Raw genomic sequence first — 16,210 nt, forward strand, 5'->3', positions numbered from 1 at the left:
ATCTTTTCTTTGTCCTAAGACAGCACCTATGGCATAATCACTAGCATCACGCATTATTTCAAAAGGTAATGACCAATCTGGAGGTTGAATGACAGGAGCATAAGTAAGCAAGTTTTTAAGTTTAACAAAGGCTTCTTCACATTGTTCAGTCCATTCAAAAACATTTTCCTTTGTTAGAAGGTTACACAATGGCTTATATATGACACTAAAATCTTTGATGAACCTTCTATAAAAACCAGCATGTCCTAAGAATGATCTAACATCTTTAACAGATTTTGGTGTTGGCAAGTTGGCAATGAACTCAATTTTAGATTTGTCAACCTCAATTCCTTTCGATAAAACAATGTGATCAAGTACAATGCCGTTTGTTACCATAAAATGACATTTTTCCCAATTCAGCACAAGATTCTTCTCTTCACACCTGCTCAAAACCTTTTCTAAGTTAGTCAAACAATCATAAAATGAATCGCCAAAAACAGAAAAATCATCCATAAAAATTTCAAGAAAACATTCAACCATATCACTAAATATGCTAAGCATGCATATTTGAAACGTGACTGGTGCATTACATAATCCAAAAGGCATGCTTCTATATGCAAAAGTTCTAAATGGACATGTGAAAGTAGTCTTCTCTTGATCTTCCAATGCAATTTCAATTTGGTTGTAACCTAAATAGCCATCTAGGAAACAATAAAATTCATGACCTGCAACTCTTTCTAGGATTTGATCCATGAAAGGTAAAGGGAAATGATCTTTTCTAGTCATTGAATTAAGTTTTCTATAGTCAATGCAGATGCGCCAACCAGTAATAGTCTTAGTTGGAATTAACTTATTTTTCTCATTTGTTATCACAGTGACTCCAAACTTCTTGGGTACAACTTGGGTAGGACTTACCCATTTACTATCAGAAATAGGATAAATGATTCCATTATCTAGAAGCTTGATGACTTCATTCCTCACTACTTCTTTCATATTAGGATTAAGCCTTCGTTGCATTTCTCTAGAGGGTTTAACATTTTCCTCCAAATAAATCTTGTGTGTGCAAATCAAAGGACTAATTCCTTTTATGTCAGCTATGGTCCATCCTAATGTATTTTTGTGCATTTTAGAGTTTGTAATAACTTACCTTCTTGATGTGCATTAAGTTTGGAAGAGATTATTACCGGAAAAGTTTCATTTTCTCCCAAAAATGAGTATTTGAGATTGAATGGTAACAGCTTCAAATCAGGTTTTGGTGGTTGAACACTTGAAGGTATAGACTCAATTGATCGTGGTGACAATTCTTCAATTTATAGTCTCCAATTACTTGCCTTTGATTCTTCCTGAAAATAAACCATTTGCAAATTCTCAGATTCATTAAACTTAATTTCACTGGAAATAGTTTTAAAAACTTGATCATGAACTAATTTTTCAATAAAGTCCACTTCCTGTAAATTATTATTATCTCTAGGTTGCTTGCAAATGTTGAAAATATTCATCTCCAATGTCATGTTTCCAAATGATAACTTCATCAGTCCATTCCTACAATTAATCAATGCATTAGAAGTTGCAAGAAACGAACGTCCTAAAATAACAGGAATTGAATTACATGCTTTAACAGGTTGTGTATCCAAGACAATAAAATCCACAGGATAAATGAATTTATCAACTTGTACTAACACATCTTCAACTATTCCTCTAGGCACTTTTACAGATTTATCAGCAAGTAAAAGAGTTACAGAAGTTGGTTTTAACTCATCTAGATTGAGACTCTGAAAGACTGAATATGGAAGTAAATTCACACTAGCTTCAAGATCAAGTAAAGCTCTTTCAATTTTATGTTCTCCAATAAAGCAAGAAATTGTAGGACAACCAAGGTCTTTATATTTCAAAGCATTATTGTTCTGAAGAATGGCACTTGTTCGGCTAAAAAGGCTTTCTTTTCACATTCATTTTTCTCTTCGCAGTGCACAAATCTTTTAAAAATTTAGCATAAGAAGGTACCTATTTATAGCATCCAACAAAGGTATATTGATCCTTACCTGTTTGAAAGTTTTAAAGATTTCAGAGTTGTGATTGACTTTTCTTTGTTTGGTCATGGCATGAAGAAATGGAAGTGTTGACGAGGAATCAATATTTTCTTTGCAATGTTCAGATTCAACCCCTTCCTTACCCTCGAAGATTAACTCATCATCTTTCTCACAAGGTTCAAGAGTGGGTTTTTCAATAACCTTACCACTGCGAAGAGTGATGACTGATTTGACTTGATCCATGTGTTGACTTCCAAAACTACTTGCATTTGCATTGTATTGCCTCTTGGGATTTTGCTGTGGTTGAGATGGAAACTTACCTTTTTCTTGAAAACTGAGAGCAGATGTGAATTTTGCAAGAGCATCTTTTAGATCTGCCATGGTTTGAGCATTTTGAGTGTTGATTATCTCCTGCTTTTCAATGAATGCATGCAATGTTTCTCAAGATTTCTTCTAGGAGGTGGAGCATAAGGAGGTGCATATCCATGCGAATTTTGGAAATTATGGTGAACTTAAAACGGTGGTTGTGAAGTTTGTGCATTATTGTTACCACTCTTCCAACTGAAATTTGGGTGATTTCTCCAACCAGGGTTGTATGTTTATGAGTACGGGTTATGATTGGGCCTTTGGAAACTGTTTAAAGCATGGGCTTGTTCATGGAGGCATTCCTTGAAAGAAGGCAAAGTTGGACAGTCATTGGTTGCATGTTCATTCGTTTCACATATTTGACAAATAATGTCTTGAACAGATTTTAATTGACCACTCTTTTTAAATTCAAGTGCCTCGACTTTTCTAGCTACAGATGTAAATTTGGCTTGGAGGTCATGATCTTCCCTAAGGTTGTACATACCTCCACTAGATGTATGAGGTTGAGTTTTACCTGGTGCCTCATAAATGCCTGTAGTGTCCCAATTTTGAGCATTTTCAGCTAGCAAGTCTAGGTACTCCATTGCTTCATCAGGTTCTTTATTTTCAAAAGTTTCATTGCACATCAATTCCACCATTTGCTTATCTTTAGGTGTTAACCCTTCATAAAATTGTGAAACCAATCCCCATATTTCAAAACCATGATGAGGACAGGTATTAAGCAAGTCTTTATATCTATCCCAACACTTGTAAAATGTTTCTCCTGATTTTTGAGTGAAAGTGGTGATTTGTCTTTTGAAAGAGTTTGTTCTGTGAGATGGAAAAAAGTTCTTTAAAAATTGTTGTTGCATTTCATCCCAAGCACGAATGGATCGCGACCTAAGATTTTGTAGCCATGTTTTAGCTTTGTCTTTTAATGAAAAAGGAAAAAGTTTTAATCTGATGGTGTTCATGCTACAATTTAAGTCATTATAGGTGTTACAGACTTCTTCAAATTCTCTCAAATGCAAGCATGGATTTTCTAGATCTAAGCCATGAAAAAAAGGTAAAAGTTGAATAATGCCTGGCTTAAAATTAAAGTGAGATGCATCAGGAGGGAAAACTATACATGAGGGTGCACTTGTTCTTGTTGGATTCATGTGGTCTCTTAGTGTTCTAACTCGATTATTCTTATTATTCTCATTATGAAGTGATTGATTATCTTCTTCGGCCATATTTTTTGAAAATGATGAGGATACCCTACAAAGTCTACCACATAATGTACGTGACCAAACTCTCATGCAAGTGTAGGAAGAGAATAAAAGGAAGAAGAAAACAAAAGAAAAAGAAACAAAAAAAAAGAAACAAAAGTTAGATAAAAGAAAAGTGAAAAGTGAAAAGTGAAAATAAAATAAATATTATAATTTATACAAGAATTTACCTCCTCGGCAACGACGCCAAAAACTTGACACGATCAAAAAGTTGATGTCAGCAGGAGTGTCAAAGTAATAAATAACCCGGCAAGACCGGGGTCGAACCACAGGGAGGTGAACTATATAAATTATAAAAACAATAACAACAACAACAACAACAACAACAATGATGATGATGGTGATGGTGATGGTGATGATGAGTTAAAGAGGACTTTAAGATGTAAGATAAATGTGAAGATTAAACAATGATAAAAGCAAATGTCAAGGTTAGAGGATCCACTAATAGTATTAGAGATAAGTAAGGTATAAACTCTTTATAAATTATCAACATGATCATATTAATCATCTTATTTATGTAACACCATACTTATAAATTTTATCAGGTATTCATGATGCTAACTTATGTTGACAACAAATCAAGTTCCTGTCATAACAACGATGCCGGCCGAAGACTATGAAGGATCAAGTATTTGATGTACCAAGTGTTATACAACACAAATCTAGATTAACCATTTAACAAGCAATGTATTAAGAGTTAATAAGATAAAAATGATAAGACATGTTAATAGCAAACTTTCTTGAATATAAACATTAAAGTCCATGTTGAGTTTATATTATACATATTCTAACACCATTAGTGAAACCTTTTCACCTTGACACAATTAACTTAGCTAGACATTATGAAGAAGAAAAACATAAACAAATAATATAAGAACATAAACATGATATAAGTTAACTAAGTATAGTAAAGAAAATGAAAAGCATGAACAAGAGATTAATGAAAGCAAAACTTAAGCATTATAAAAATATAAAGAGAAAGCAAGAACATGATCTTGATATGAAGAACCAAGATTCCTAAATGAATGGCAAATGCCTCCTTTTATAGGCTAAAATTTAGAACTATTCATTTGGTAATTGATTATTGATATAGTGGCCAACTATTGATTTAGTGGACTTGGTGGACAGCAGCACTCAAGCATTTTGGCTGGATGAAATGACATTGATGCAATCAGAACTTGGCAAAGTGTTCTTCATGACAGTTGTTGGCAATCATCTTATCTTTCCACTCATAACATTTCAGAGCATTTGGATCACTAGAGCTCGAGATATGGCTAAAATACTGAGTAGTGCTGCTGGTGGACGTGGTGGATAGCCCTCAAGCTCTTGTCTGGATGAAATGTCATTGTTACCATTAGAATTTGAGCAGGTCTTCTTCATGCAAATTGTTGGCAATTGTCTTTTCCTTCCACTCTCCAAATGTCACGTCATTTTGCCTTCTAGAACTCCAGATATAGGTAAAATTCTGAGCAATGTTTGGGTTGGATTGCAGAACAGATTCTGATTTCTCTTTTGTGGCCAAACTTTGAATTTCAAAAATGGCAGATTTGGGTCTTCCACTACGCATGAAAATTGTAGGCCTATTTCTTAGCTTTCTATCCATATAAATCAAACTGAAATCCAGGATCTACAGCTCCAGATATGATCCAATAACTGAATAGTGTTTCAATTTAAATTGAATCGGTATCTCCTTTCTAAGCTTAGCCTTTTCTTTGTCCTTTCACTTTCAATAGTTAATCACATCAATCAATCCTTTGAATTGTGAGATATGCCTGCATTTAAATGAGCATTTACCATAAATTAAAGCTATCTTATATTATCAGACTTGTTATTATAAAACATGCTCTAGTTAAGGAGTTATTGATACTTCAAGTGCAAAATGATGATATAAAACCTTGATAAAAATACACTTTTAAGTACTAATCACTTCAGAATTAGAACTAGAAGTTGCAAATTCTTCTATTTGGAAAGCTTTTTCAGAAGTGTCTGAAAGGTTTGATTCAGTGTCAGAAGATTCAATGAAAAGGTTTTGAATTTGGTTAATAACTTCTTCCTCTATTTGGAGCTCATATAGTTTTGTATTGGCTTTACAGAATTGGGAAGTATGACCTTTTTTACCACATTTATAACAAGTAATGTTTTTTAAGTCAAGCTTGAGTTTAGGCTTGAGTTGCGAAGGTTTGTAGGCCTTTGTGGGTTTTTTATAGTAAAGTTATTCTGTTTTGGAGTAGAAATGTTTTATATGAGTTGATCTCTTGTAAGGTGGTTTATTAGACATTGAATAAGGCTTAGACTTGGGACAGTTTCCATTGCAAGTGGATTTTTATACAGAGAAGTCGAACTGTTGGCAAAAACTTCCTAGTTTCTGTCTGGTTCGTTTCATTACCCACTTTAGGTGTTTTTGGAGCCTGAGGTCTTCGCAGATTTTAAGACCTTCCTTTTGGGTAAAGCTGACTAACTCTCTATATGTTAGTTGGTTATAAGGAATGATTTTGGATGGAAAGGTTTCTTTGATTTTATTTCGGACCTTTTCTCCTAAAAGGATAGGCAAACCAACAAGGAATTTTTCTTTCCAAAAGGGTTGGTTTGAGTCTTCTCGGAGCATGAAATGGGTGAGGAAGATGTTTTTATACCACTGAAAATCACTAAGCTATACATCTGAGGTTTGAAATGAGTTTAATATTTTTATCTTTCAGATGGGAAGGATCTCCAACAAAATATAAAGAGATGGTTAAGATGAAGGTTGATACAATATCTTGGATTATATTTTCCAGAAGAGTCAAGAATAGGTGTTTGTTCTTCAGTCATGTGGATGGAATTTAGGATTTGAAGATGTTCAGCTTCAGTGAGATGATAATCCCACCATCCTTTTAACTGGCCAGAGAAACCAACTATATGAAGTTCGGCTATGGCTTTATCTTAGGTATCAGTATAGGTTTTGTAGGCGTTGGCTGCCATGACAATTTGCTGTAGTGTGTTTAGGATGTGGTATTCTGACATTCCATCTATGTTCCATTCATAGAGGGAGGAGGTATGAAATTTGTGTTGATTGATAATGTTAGGTTCATTTTGAATGGATATGTCTGGGGAAACGGGTGATTTGTGGTTTTTACAAACGCGTTTATCAATCCCAGGAGTTTATTCTCTGAAGGCGTCTTCATCAGAAGTTTGACTATGAGCTCTTTGGTTATTTTGAATGGTGTTAATTTGGCTTGTAAAGGTTAAATGATTGTTACTGACTTGAGGGGTGTCAAGAACAATCAGGGTTAATTGTTTTCTTAAAGTGTTAAGGTTGGTATTGGTAATAATGTCTTCACCGGGAATTTTATAAGGAGCGGCTTCAACTGTCTGGTCTTTGTGTTGATTTTGAGGTTTCTTAAGCATGGATGTTCATACTCAACTGAAGGACCACTAGCAAGTTCCTAAACAAGAGTTTTATTTCTAGATGTTATGGGATATGCATGCTTTGTAGATGTGAAAGGATATGTACTATGATGTTCGGATGCATAATACATTTCAAACAAATCAAAAAATAAGATTTGAACTTTATGTAATGTGATGAACTCATACAAACATTTTTGTATCACGTCTTTGTTGTAAAAAAGTTTTGAAAAAACAAAATTTCTTATCAGAGTTATGGGCACCATAAAAATCATTTTTGAAATAAATCTTGTCAATAACAAATTCTTTTCCTGAAGTTAAAACATTCAGCTAGTTTTTGATGTTTTTTGTGACTGCATAAAAGGTTGGAGGGGATTGCTATTCGGGGTTTGTATATAAAGGTTTAGGTATATTTGTAGTGTAATCTACTTTTTGGAAGCAGGTATTTGGAATATTAGAGGTTGATTTTCTAGGTGGATTTATATGGTATGGTATATTTATGACATAAGAGATTTTAGAGATTCTTCCTAGATCTATAGTACCAGATGAGGAAGATTTATCTGAAAACCTAGAACTAGTTGAGTGTCGATGGAAAGACAATTTGACTTTTCCATTAGTATATTGGGTTATTTCTTTGATCTGAATATTGGGTTGACGTTGTGGTGCACCTTCAAAGATCCAGTTCTCAGAAAGGGTTACATCTTTCTACTGGATGACTCTAGGAACAACTGTGTTTGATCTAGAAAGGTTAGTTTGGAGGAGTAGGGTTTCACCTTTTTGTGATTGGAATTTGTGTTTGCTAGCAAAGGTTGAAAACATGACTTTATAGCGGATCTTGAAGATCAAGGCAACTGGAATTGATCCTTCAAGCATATTATAATTGTAGGTTTTTATTTGTAAGATCATGCTTTGTAAGATATTTCGGTCTTTAAGGGGTATAGTAAGGTTTGGATAACAATAAAAGAAAATTGGACCAGTGCATAGGCTAGACTCAATAGAACTAAATAAGGAATCTTGGAAATTTTGAAATCTAGCGTCTTTGAGCACTACTAGAATGAAGGTATTAAGACCTTCTTTGGTCAGAGGTTTGATCCCAACCTGTATAAAGCCGACATGAATATATTTGGAGTTTTGATCTTGATGTTTTTGTAGGGATTTAGACATAAATCATACCATCATTCTTAGAACTCCATTCATTGGCATAATTACCCCTTACAAAGCAAGACATGACTGCATTACTTCAAAAATTAATGATGTGAAACTTGTTTTCTCTTTCCTAGAAAAATAAAAAACTAGGAATCTGAATCTAATGAAAGCATGTTCTATGCATAAATATCAGATCAATGCATTGATCCATGAAAAAACTTTTCATTTACATTATTTGAAAAATGATATTTCTTTATAAAGAATTAAACATCAATTACAAAATTTTGTTTTACAAAAAAGAATTTCAGATTTCCGAAACAAGATTGAACACGAAATTTGTTCTAATCTGCCACATGCTTTTTGGAAAAGAAAACATGTTGATGTTCCTTATAAAGATAACTTTTCTAAAAATCAAATACCTACAAAAGCAAGACCAATCCAAATGAATGTTGAATTAGAACAACATTATAGACTCGAAATTCAAGATTTAGAGTCTAAAAGTCTGATCTAGAAGTTCAAATCACCTTGGTCGTGTGCTGCATTTTATGTCACCAAAAATTCTGAAATAGAAAGAGGCACACCTAGGCTTGTGATCAATTACAAACCACTAAATAGAGCTCTAAAGTGGATTAGAGCCCAATTGCATTTTTTTTTTTTGTGATGGTTGAATTAAAAGAAAAGATAACTAAAATGACAAAAGCGAGTAAAATTGGTGGCAAATATGCAATTTGTTTGAAACCTTCATTTTCACCCCTCATTTTTTTAAGCAATTAGGTCTTCGGTCCCTATAATTTTTAAAAAATATATTTTGAAACCAAACTTCATTTTCCTCCCCTTTCAGTCCTTTTTTGGGTGGAGGAGAGAGAAGTGGTCGCTAGATTATGGCTTAGAGAGAGAAAATTGTCATTAGTGAAGGTTTAGGTCACCAAAACATACAGTTTTTGTGTCAAAAGGTTCTACATAACGAGGGGGATTAAGATTAAGTGTTTTTTTTTTACCTTGAAAAGATCTAAAAAAGCATATTTAAGCTCGGGAAGACTTTTGATTTCGGATTTGTAGTTAATTTTTTTTTTGCGTTTTTGAAGGCCATGATTTAGTTTAACAAATTTCCTACTGTTTTTTCTGTGTTTTAGGTCAAAAAGGAGTTGAGAATAGGTTTTCGAATGAAAAAAATCATGGACTCTGTTTTTCCAGTCACCACAATGGCTGGATTATGGGATCGTAGACGACGCGTCGACTACTGCAGCACATGACGCATTGTCTGTTAAAAAAACGCATTATGTCATCTTTCATTCTTTTAATTTATTTTTTATTTTGGTTTTAACCTTCATTCTTTTAATTGCTAATTTTAATTTTGGATTTCTTGTTTGTAATTGTTTTTATTTCATACTTCAACATTTCATTTCCTAGGGATTGGGCTTTATGATTATGTCATGTATAGTGGTGCTTCAAGTCTGATGATCTAGCTCAAGGGTTGATATCTTTTTTTGTCTTTTTTTTTTATATCACCATTCAATATTGTTTTTTTTTAAAAAAGAAAATGGCTTTGTAGTTTTTTCAGTATTTTTTCTATCAACTTTTCCTGACATCATGACCTAGAACACGAGTTTGTCAGGTTAATTCAGACTAGCTCACCCTTTAATATCCAGATTATATGTCTACTTTGCTGGCTCGGGTTGGCCTGACCTCATTTTTTTTTGTTTTCATTATTTTTAGATTAGAACTTTTTTATATTTTTAAATATAATTTTTAAGTTTGTATTTCACTTCTCTGTGAATTTTTATTATTATTTATCCTTTTATAAATAGTGATTATTTGTTTTAATTATATTGGATATGTTTAATTTTTGAAGAGATTATTATGATTCTTTTATAATTTTATATATTTTAAATTTATTAAATTTATTTTTAGAGATAAAAAACATTTATTTCTTATAATATTTTTAATAAATACAGTCTTGCATAAAATGTTTTTTTTTTCTTTTTATATTGTTCAATAAATCTTATTGGTGTGTCGATTTCTATTTCAAATTGATTTTAATAAAAAAAAATCATTAAACAAAACCAAGTAAATAACCCATATTGCGATACTAAATATCTTTATCTATATTTGTCTCTTAATTTTTTTCAATTTTGTTTTTGTTTAAGAAAGAAATTACAAATCCAAAATTGGCTTGTTAGGGTGTCTTTTTTCACTTTTATTTTTAATTGAACTTGACTTTTTTGTCATTTATTTTTTTCTCATATTGTAAAAAAAAATAGTTTTAGAAAAAATTCATGCTATTAAATTTTACAAAACCAATATGTTATTATCTCAATAAGTTTTTTTTTTTAATTATCACTTTAGAGTTTTGTTAAAAGCTAAGTTATGTTTTTATCGGTAATCAAGATTACATTTGAACCCATAAAATCAATCAATTTAGTTTAGACTAGCACCCGTGTAATTTAATTGGAAACTAGAGATAGACAAACAGTTGCGAGATTTCAAGATTGTGCCATTAGATCAGGTTTAATAAAACAACAAAACAATTCTCGCTTTTAACATTTAAAAAATTAATCTGACCTATAATAAGACATGTGCGAATAGAGTAATATATATCTAGAAGCCGAGTTGCAATATAAATGAAGTTAATGGACCCATTCCAAACAAACCTCGATTTCTAGAGACTAAACTAAAAATACATTTAAAAAAAAAAGAAAAAACACTTATAATTTTGGTTGAAATGGCATCATTTCACACTTCAATGGTATAGTTAGATAGTTTAATAAACAATATTGGAAAGTTTTATAAATAGTGCGTTAATCTCATTATTTACCGTGAAATAACTTTCTATTTTAGTTTTAGTTTTTTTAATTAATCATTTACAATGAAATGGAAAAAAACAACCTTTATGTCCAACGATGTCATTTTGAGGTTTGATAAACAATGTGCAACAGTGATTATGAATGAAAAATGCAATTTTTGTTTGTTAATCATTGATGATACAGCACAATAAACAATAAGAAATGAATATTAATTTCGTGATTACGAATCTGAATTGAAAAAAAAAACTATCCTTTTGCTTTTTCTGGTTAATTAATCAAATTCAATTAGAAGAAGAGACAAGGCAGTTTAGTATTGAATCATCATATTCAAGAGGCAACATTAATTCAAATATGCTTAAAATTTGATTTCATTATAATTGAATGAAAGAATGATTAAATCAAAGAATAATCTCTCCTACAGCTCCACGGTACTCTCATACACACTAATGCGATCTCTTCTCAAATTAAAGTGGAACAAGTTGAAGTTGAAGGGTCAAATAAAGCTGGAAGCACGTATTTCCTTCCATTAACACCATGAGCATTATAGCTAGCACCAGTTGTAGAGTCCACTAACAAATCCCCAGCATAACCAGGATACGCACCCTTACCATAGACCGCAGGACAAGCAGATGCGGCCTCAAGAGGAGCCTCCTTTGGACCCTGGAAATAGCCATTTTCAAATGGGTTTGTTGCAGTCCCAGCCAAAAGACTAGCCAGATTGATTACCATACCATCGAGACCCACATCATTGTTGGGTGCAACCAATGGAGGGTTCTGTGGTCCATAGATTGGCTGGTGGAATGGCCACGCACATTGACCGGGGCATTGAGTCTCAGAGTTACCAACCCAAATGTAAGCAAATTTCGATCTCTTACCATTGATTTTTTTAGCACTCAAAGAGGACCCATGAGTGCCACATTTACTAGAGCAAAACCCTTCAACAGCAACATCAGATGATGTCAAAACAACGTTGATTGCACCCTTTTGACCACCCTTTGATGCTAGCTGCACGATTTGCTTGCTGGAGAGCGATTTCCCCAATGAATACCTCTCGTCTAAAATCTGTGCTCCTACAGAGAGGAGAAGAGGAGAGGTTTTCTTCGTCTTGACAAGGTTGTAATATTTCTCAGTAGCTTTCCACCACGTGGCAACAGAGGGTTGGGCTGTTGTGGGTCTTCTAGAAGAGACAGAGGCAATAAAATCTGAGACAATGGCACGCTGAGATGGCTTGAACTTGCCATACCAGATCAAGTTGATAGAAATTTCACCGGTAAGAAGAGGGCCATTGTGGTATTGAAATAACAAGGGATCTTGGCTTTGATCTGACACGGAGAATGTCCTTGCTGCTGAGCTGAATTGTATAATAGAGATTAACAGAACAAGTTGAAGAAGAGAGTGTGAAGAAAGAAAGGAGGCCATGATTGATCTGATGATCGGTAGTGATGGAAGAGAGGATTTTGTGAGTGGAGAGAAACGGAGGAGGAGATTGGGTATATATAGTCTCAGGGAAGTGTTGAAATCTTAGGGAGGGAAGCTACGCGGAGAGTGGGTTGAGAATTGAAAGTGGGCAAGTGGTGACATGACAGGTAAATAGCGCGTTGTTTCATTGGTAACTTAATGAGCGCGCGGCTACTCTCGTTTTCAACTGCATCTATTGTTAACAAACATTACAGTGCTTGGCCAGCTAAGAGAGGACCAGGGACCGAAAGTGAATGAGATAGCTTTTTGTAGACAGCTCCGCTCATGAAGCCGCGAAAAAACCTCGCAAGAAAATTAGGATTTCCATTGCTTGGTTAATAGGTTTGACTAGTGGTTGATCTAATCGCCTAAAAAATAACTCTCTTGATACACATAAAATTATCTGATATTTAAATCGGTAATATGTATGTTGAGAAAAACAAATATACATGAATATAAAATTAAAAAAAAAGTTTAATTATTTATCTAACTTAAATAGACTAGCCTGGTTTTACGTGGTTCTTTTATGATCTTTGACCGGCTTTAGCTGGGATTGTCTGGCTAGATATTGCTCTTTAGCTTCTAGACCTGGTTGTGTCATTGTTTTTTTTAGATTATTTATTTAGTTTTTTTTTAAATAACGAATAATTTTATAATTAATTTGTATGTGTTTAATGTTTCTAAAATATTATTATAATTTATCTATAAATTTTATTATATATTTTATATAAGTAAAACTTATTCTTAAAAATAAAAATTATTTATTCTTGGTTAAAAACAATGACCATTAAGATTAAAAAAAATTGTGTTAATCAAAGGAAAAAATTGAGGTTAAACGTTATATTTATCTATCTTTTACTTTTAAGAAAATGATTATATTTTTATTTTAAAATTGCATTGTCATTAACAACTCTTTCTCGATTTATTGGCCGTACATTTTAAGATTTATTTTGTTTTGCATAAATAACATCTTTACATTTCTCGGTTAAGAGAATTATTGATGTGAATCCCATGAATATAAAGCTATTGAAACCAACATTTAAATTGACCATTCTCATGAAAGTTAAGATCAGGTTTGAAATTGAGCTTGACACAACGATAACCTGTGCTGAGACACCAAAATCATAAGTAATCGAACCCTCACTCATCGCCTATAAAGAGACGCGAACAAGAAAAATAGAAGACATCATGAAGCTTGATTAATTCTTTGATAAGTCATAGTAGTTCAATGAAGAACCAAAAGGTATGAGCAAAACCTCTCACACACACAATAATAATTACTGAAATTAAAGTATGTCCCCCCAAAAAAACCCTAAATATAAGCTAAATAACCCTATTTATAATAGATAAAAACTTTATAAACAATGCTGGAAAAATAATAAAAGAGTTCTAAATAAAATAGAAAAAAAAATCATGAATCAACTATGAAACTAATACATTTTTTGCATAGTAGCTTATAGACCTTATCGCAAAGCCTTTCTAGTCTCTGATTGCTTTAGAATTTTAAGTAAAAATAGAAAAAGACCTTTGAAAACTCCTGGTAAAATTTCAACCTAATGCATTGTTACCAATTATGTAGATATTCTTTAAAATCTAACTTGTGAATATTCTCATGTTTATTACTAGTTTAGTGTGGAAGCTTGTGACACAAAGTTACTAACAAATATGCTTATTGGGAAAAAGAAGAAATGGTAAATTTAGTATTTTATTTGGTTTGAAAATTTAGTAAGGTTAGTCTTTATCATCAACATTATATTAATAATTATAGAATACCATTTTAACATAATTTCAATGATTTTTGTAATTTAAAGACTTAAAAATTCCTTATGATTATATTTATGTTTTTTATAAGAAAAAACAACAATTTAAGAACTTAAATATAAAGATTGTCTATCAAAAAAAAAAAAACCAAAACAAAATGTAAAGAAAAAAAAAAGTCAAGCGAGCCTAGCATGCACACTTAGGCCAAGCGTTTTAGGCCCATTTGTAAAAAGATTGAAGTAAATGACGCGTTGTTTAAACCATCTTCTTTTTCGATGACTAGAATCTAAAAGTTCTGTTTTATCCCCTACGCCCATGTTTTATAGTTTTTTTTAATAAAAATACCTAATATATATATATATATATATATATATATATATATATATAGAGAGAGAGAGAGAGAGAGAGAGAGAGAGTGCTCTAAAGTCTAACAAATACAGATCATATTAATTTTGCAGAAATGTAATTATATAGTAGGATAATGAGATCTAAAGTAAAGAATCTTACTTAAATTTGTATAGAAATCAATATAGAAGATATCGGTTACAGGAGTATGTTTACAAAGAATTTTCTTCAGTGTATTTTGCTCTGCCTTTTGAAGCTTATGAGGTCTTCTTTTATAGTGGAGCTGTCATGAAAGAGGCCAAAAGACTTTTTAAAAGGCTGAAGATTCTTTTTTGCGCTTTTTAGTTAGCTATATGTTCTTGTTCCCTATGGTCAAGAGACGACAATCATGGAAATTGCCTTTAAATTTTATGAGGGTTTTCTTTATTGTCTTCTTACTCACCGATAGTTGATTTGTTGTTTAGTAGCATCATGAGATTTTGTAGAAAAATACCTAAAATAATTGGCCTGAAAAAAGAGTTTGAAAATGAAAAGACTGAACCTAGAACAAGGGCTCAAAACAAGTGAGCTTAAAAGATCTTGAAAATACTTTTTTATGGATTTTGTAAAGATGGTAGGATGCCATATCAATCATTTTCATTTTCATTACTGAGAGGAGTATATGATCCTGAGGATGAGGAGGCTGAAGAAGAGGAAAACATAAATTCTCCTTTTCCACTATTTAGGAGTTTTTTCATGACCTCAAAACATTTTTCTTTGGACTTGGCAGTTGCCAAAAGTGCTGAGGCATGGGCTTTTTGGGTGAGGAAAAGGGATTGAGACTGGTCTTTTAGAGTGGTGGTTCTTTAGTGCCATGTCTATTGTTTGAAGAAAACCATAACATTACAGCAAATTCAAAGCATTATTTTTTGCCGCAAAAGAGTCCCACCATTTGACTTTGTATTTTCTTATCAAAATTACATGAGTATTTTGGTCGTTATAGTCAAAGTACCATGAGCATACCTAAGACACAAAGAATTTGGAATAAAACATAAGCATTGGGAAAATTTCTTTTCTTTCTTGGTGCCTTTGAAATTCTATTTCAAAAGTTTGTAGCCCTTTTCAACCACAAGGTATGGGTAAATGAGTTCAGTAATACAACCAAGGTAATCCTACCATTGACGAAACCAATTTGGTATTTTTGTAGTATTAATAGAGTTATCAAAATAAAATAACCAGGAATGGCTTTCTTTGGAGTTTTGGAGAAAAAAAGCATTAAACCATGCCTATTGGTGGTCCCAATAGGAATAAGTTTGGCAATGGTTATTTAATTTGGTTCGGAAGCTGATAGGAAAACGGATCCCATGATGAAGAGGTTGTTTCCAATCAGTTGGATGGAGGACATCTTTGATGATACCGGTAGATAGGCTGGTTCAATATGATATTGTTTGAGGTTAAAATGTTTAAATTTTACTGAACCTGTAATTTCAAGGATAACCATGTAGTAAGCATGAGTTTTTGTAGTGTACTAATGTTTGAAGTACCACTCTAGAGGAAAAATTTTTGTAGCCATGACAAAAGGATCAAGATGGTAAAATTCATATTCAATAGGTAAAACATTTTGAAAATTGTTTTTTGATGAAATATTCAAATTTTAGTTTTGAAGATGTTTTCATGAAATTGGTTTGAGATAATGAAAGATTTGTAGATT

The 16,210-nt window shown here is 32.5% G+C and overlaps 1 protein-coding gene and 1 pseudogene across 1 annotated transcript; one reads left to right on the forward strand and one right to left on the reverse strand.

Annotated features, from left to right (window-relative positions):
- Positions 1–3,071: 3,071 nt before the first annotated feature.
- Positions 3,072–3,182, forward strand: LOC112327753 (small nucleolar RNA R71; annotated as a pseudogene).
- An 8,114-nt stretch (positions 3,183–11,296) lies between these two features.
- LOC18109307 (protein PHOSPHATE-INDUCED 1) lies at positions 11,297–12,441 on the reverse strand. Its single transcript, XM_024601645.2, has one exon. The coding sequence runs from the start codon at positions 12,373–12,375 to the stop codon at positions 11,416–11,418; it is 960 nt and encodes a 319-aa protein (XP_024457413.2). The 5' UTR covers positions 12,376–12,441; the 3' UTR covers positions 11,297–11,415.
- Between the last annotated feature and the right edge of the window lie 3,769 nt (positions 12,442–16,210).

Source organism: Populus trichocarpa, chromosome 5 (assembly GCF_000002775.5).
Source record: "Populus trichocarpa isolate Nisqually-1 chromosome 5, P.trichocarpa_v4.1, whole genome shotgun sequence".
Classification (NCBI taxonomy): domain Eukaryota; kingdom Viridiplantae; phylum Streptophyta; class Magnoliopsida; order Malpighiales; family Salicaceae; genus Populus; species Populus trichocarpa.

Coding starts and splice junctions, on each gene's coding strand:
- LOC18109307 (XM_024601645.2), bottom strand. CDS start 12,375: ATGGCCTCCTTTCTTTCTTCACACTCTCTTCTTCAACTTGTTCTGTTA.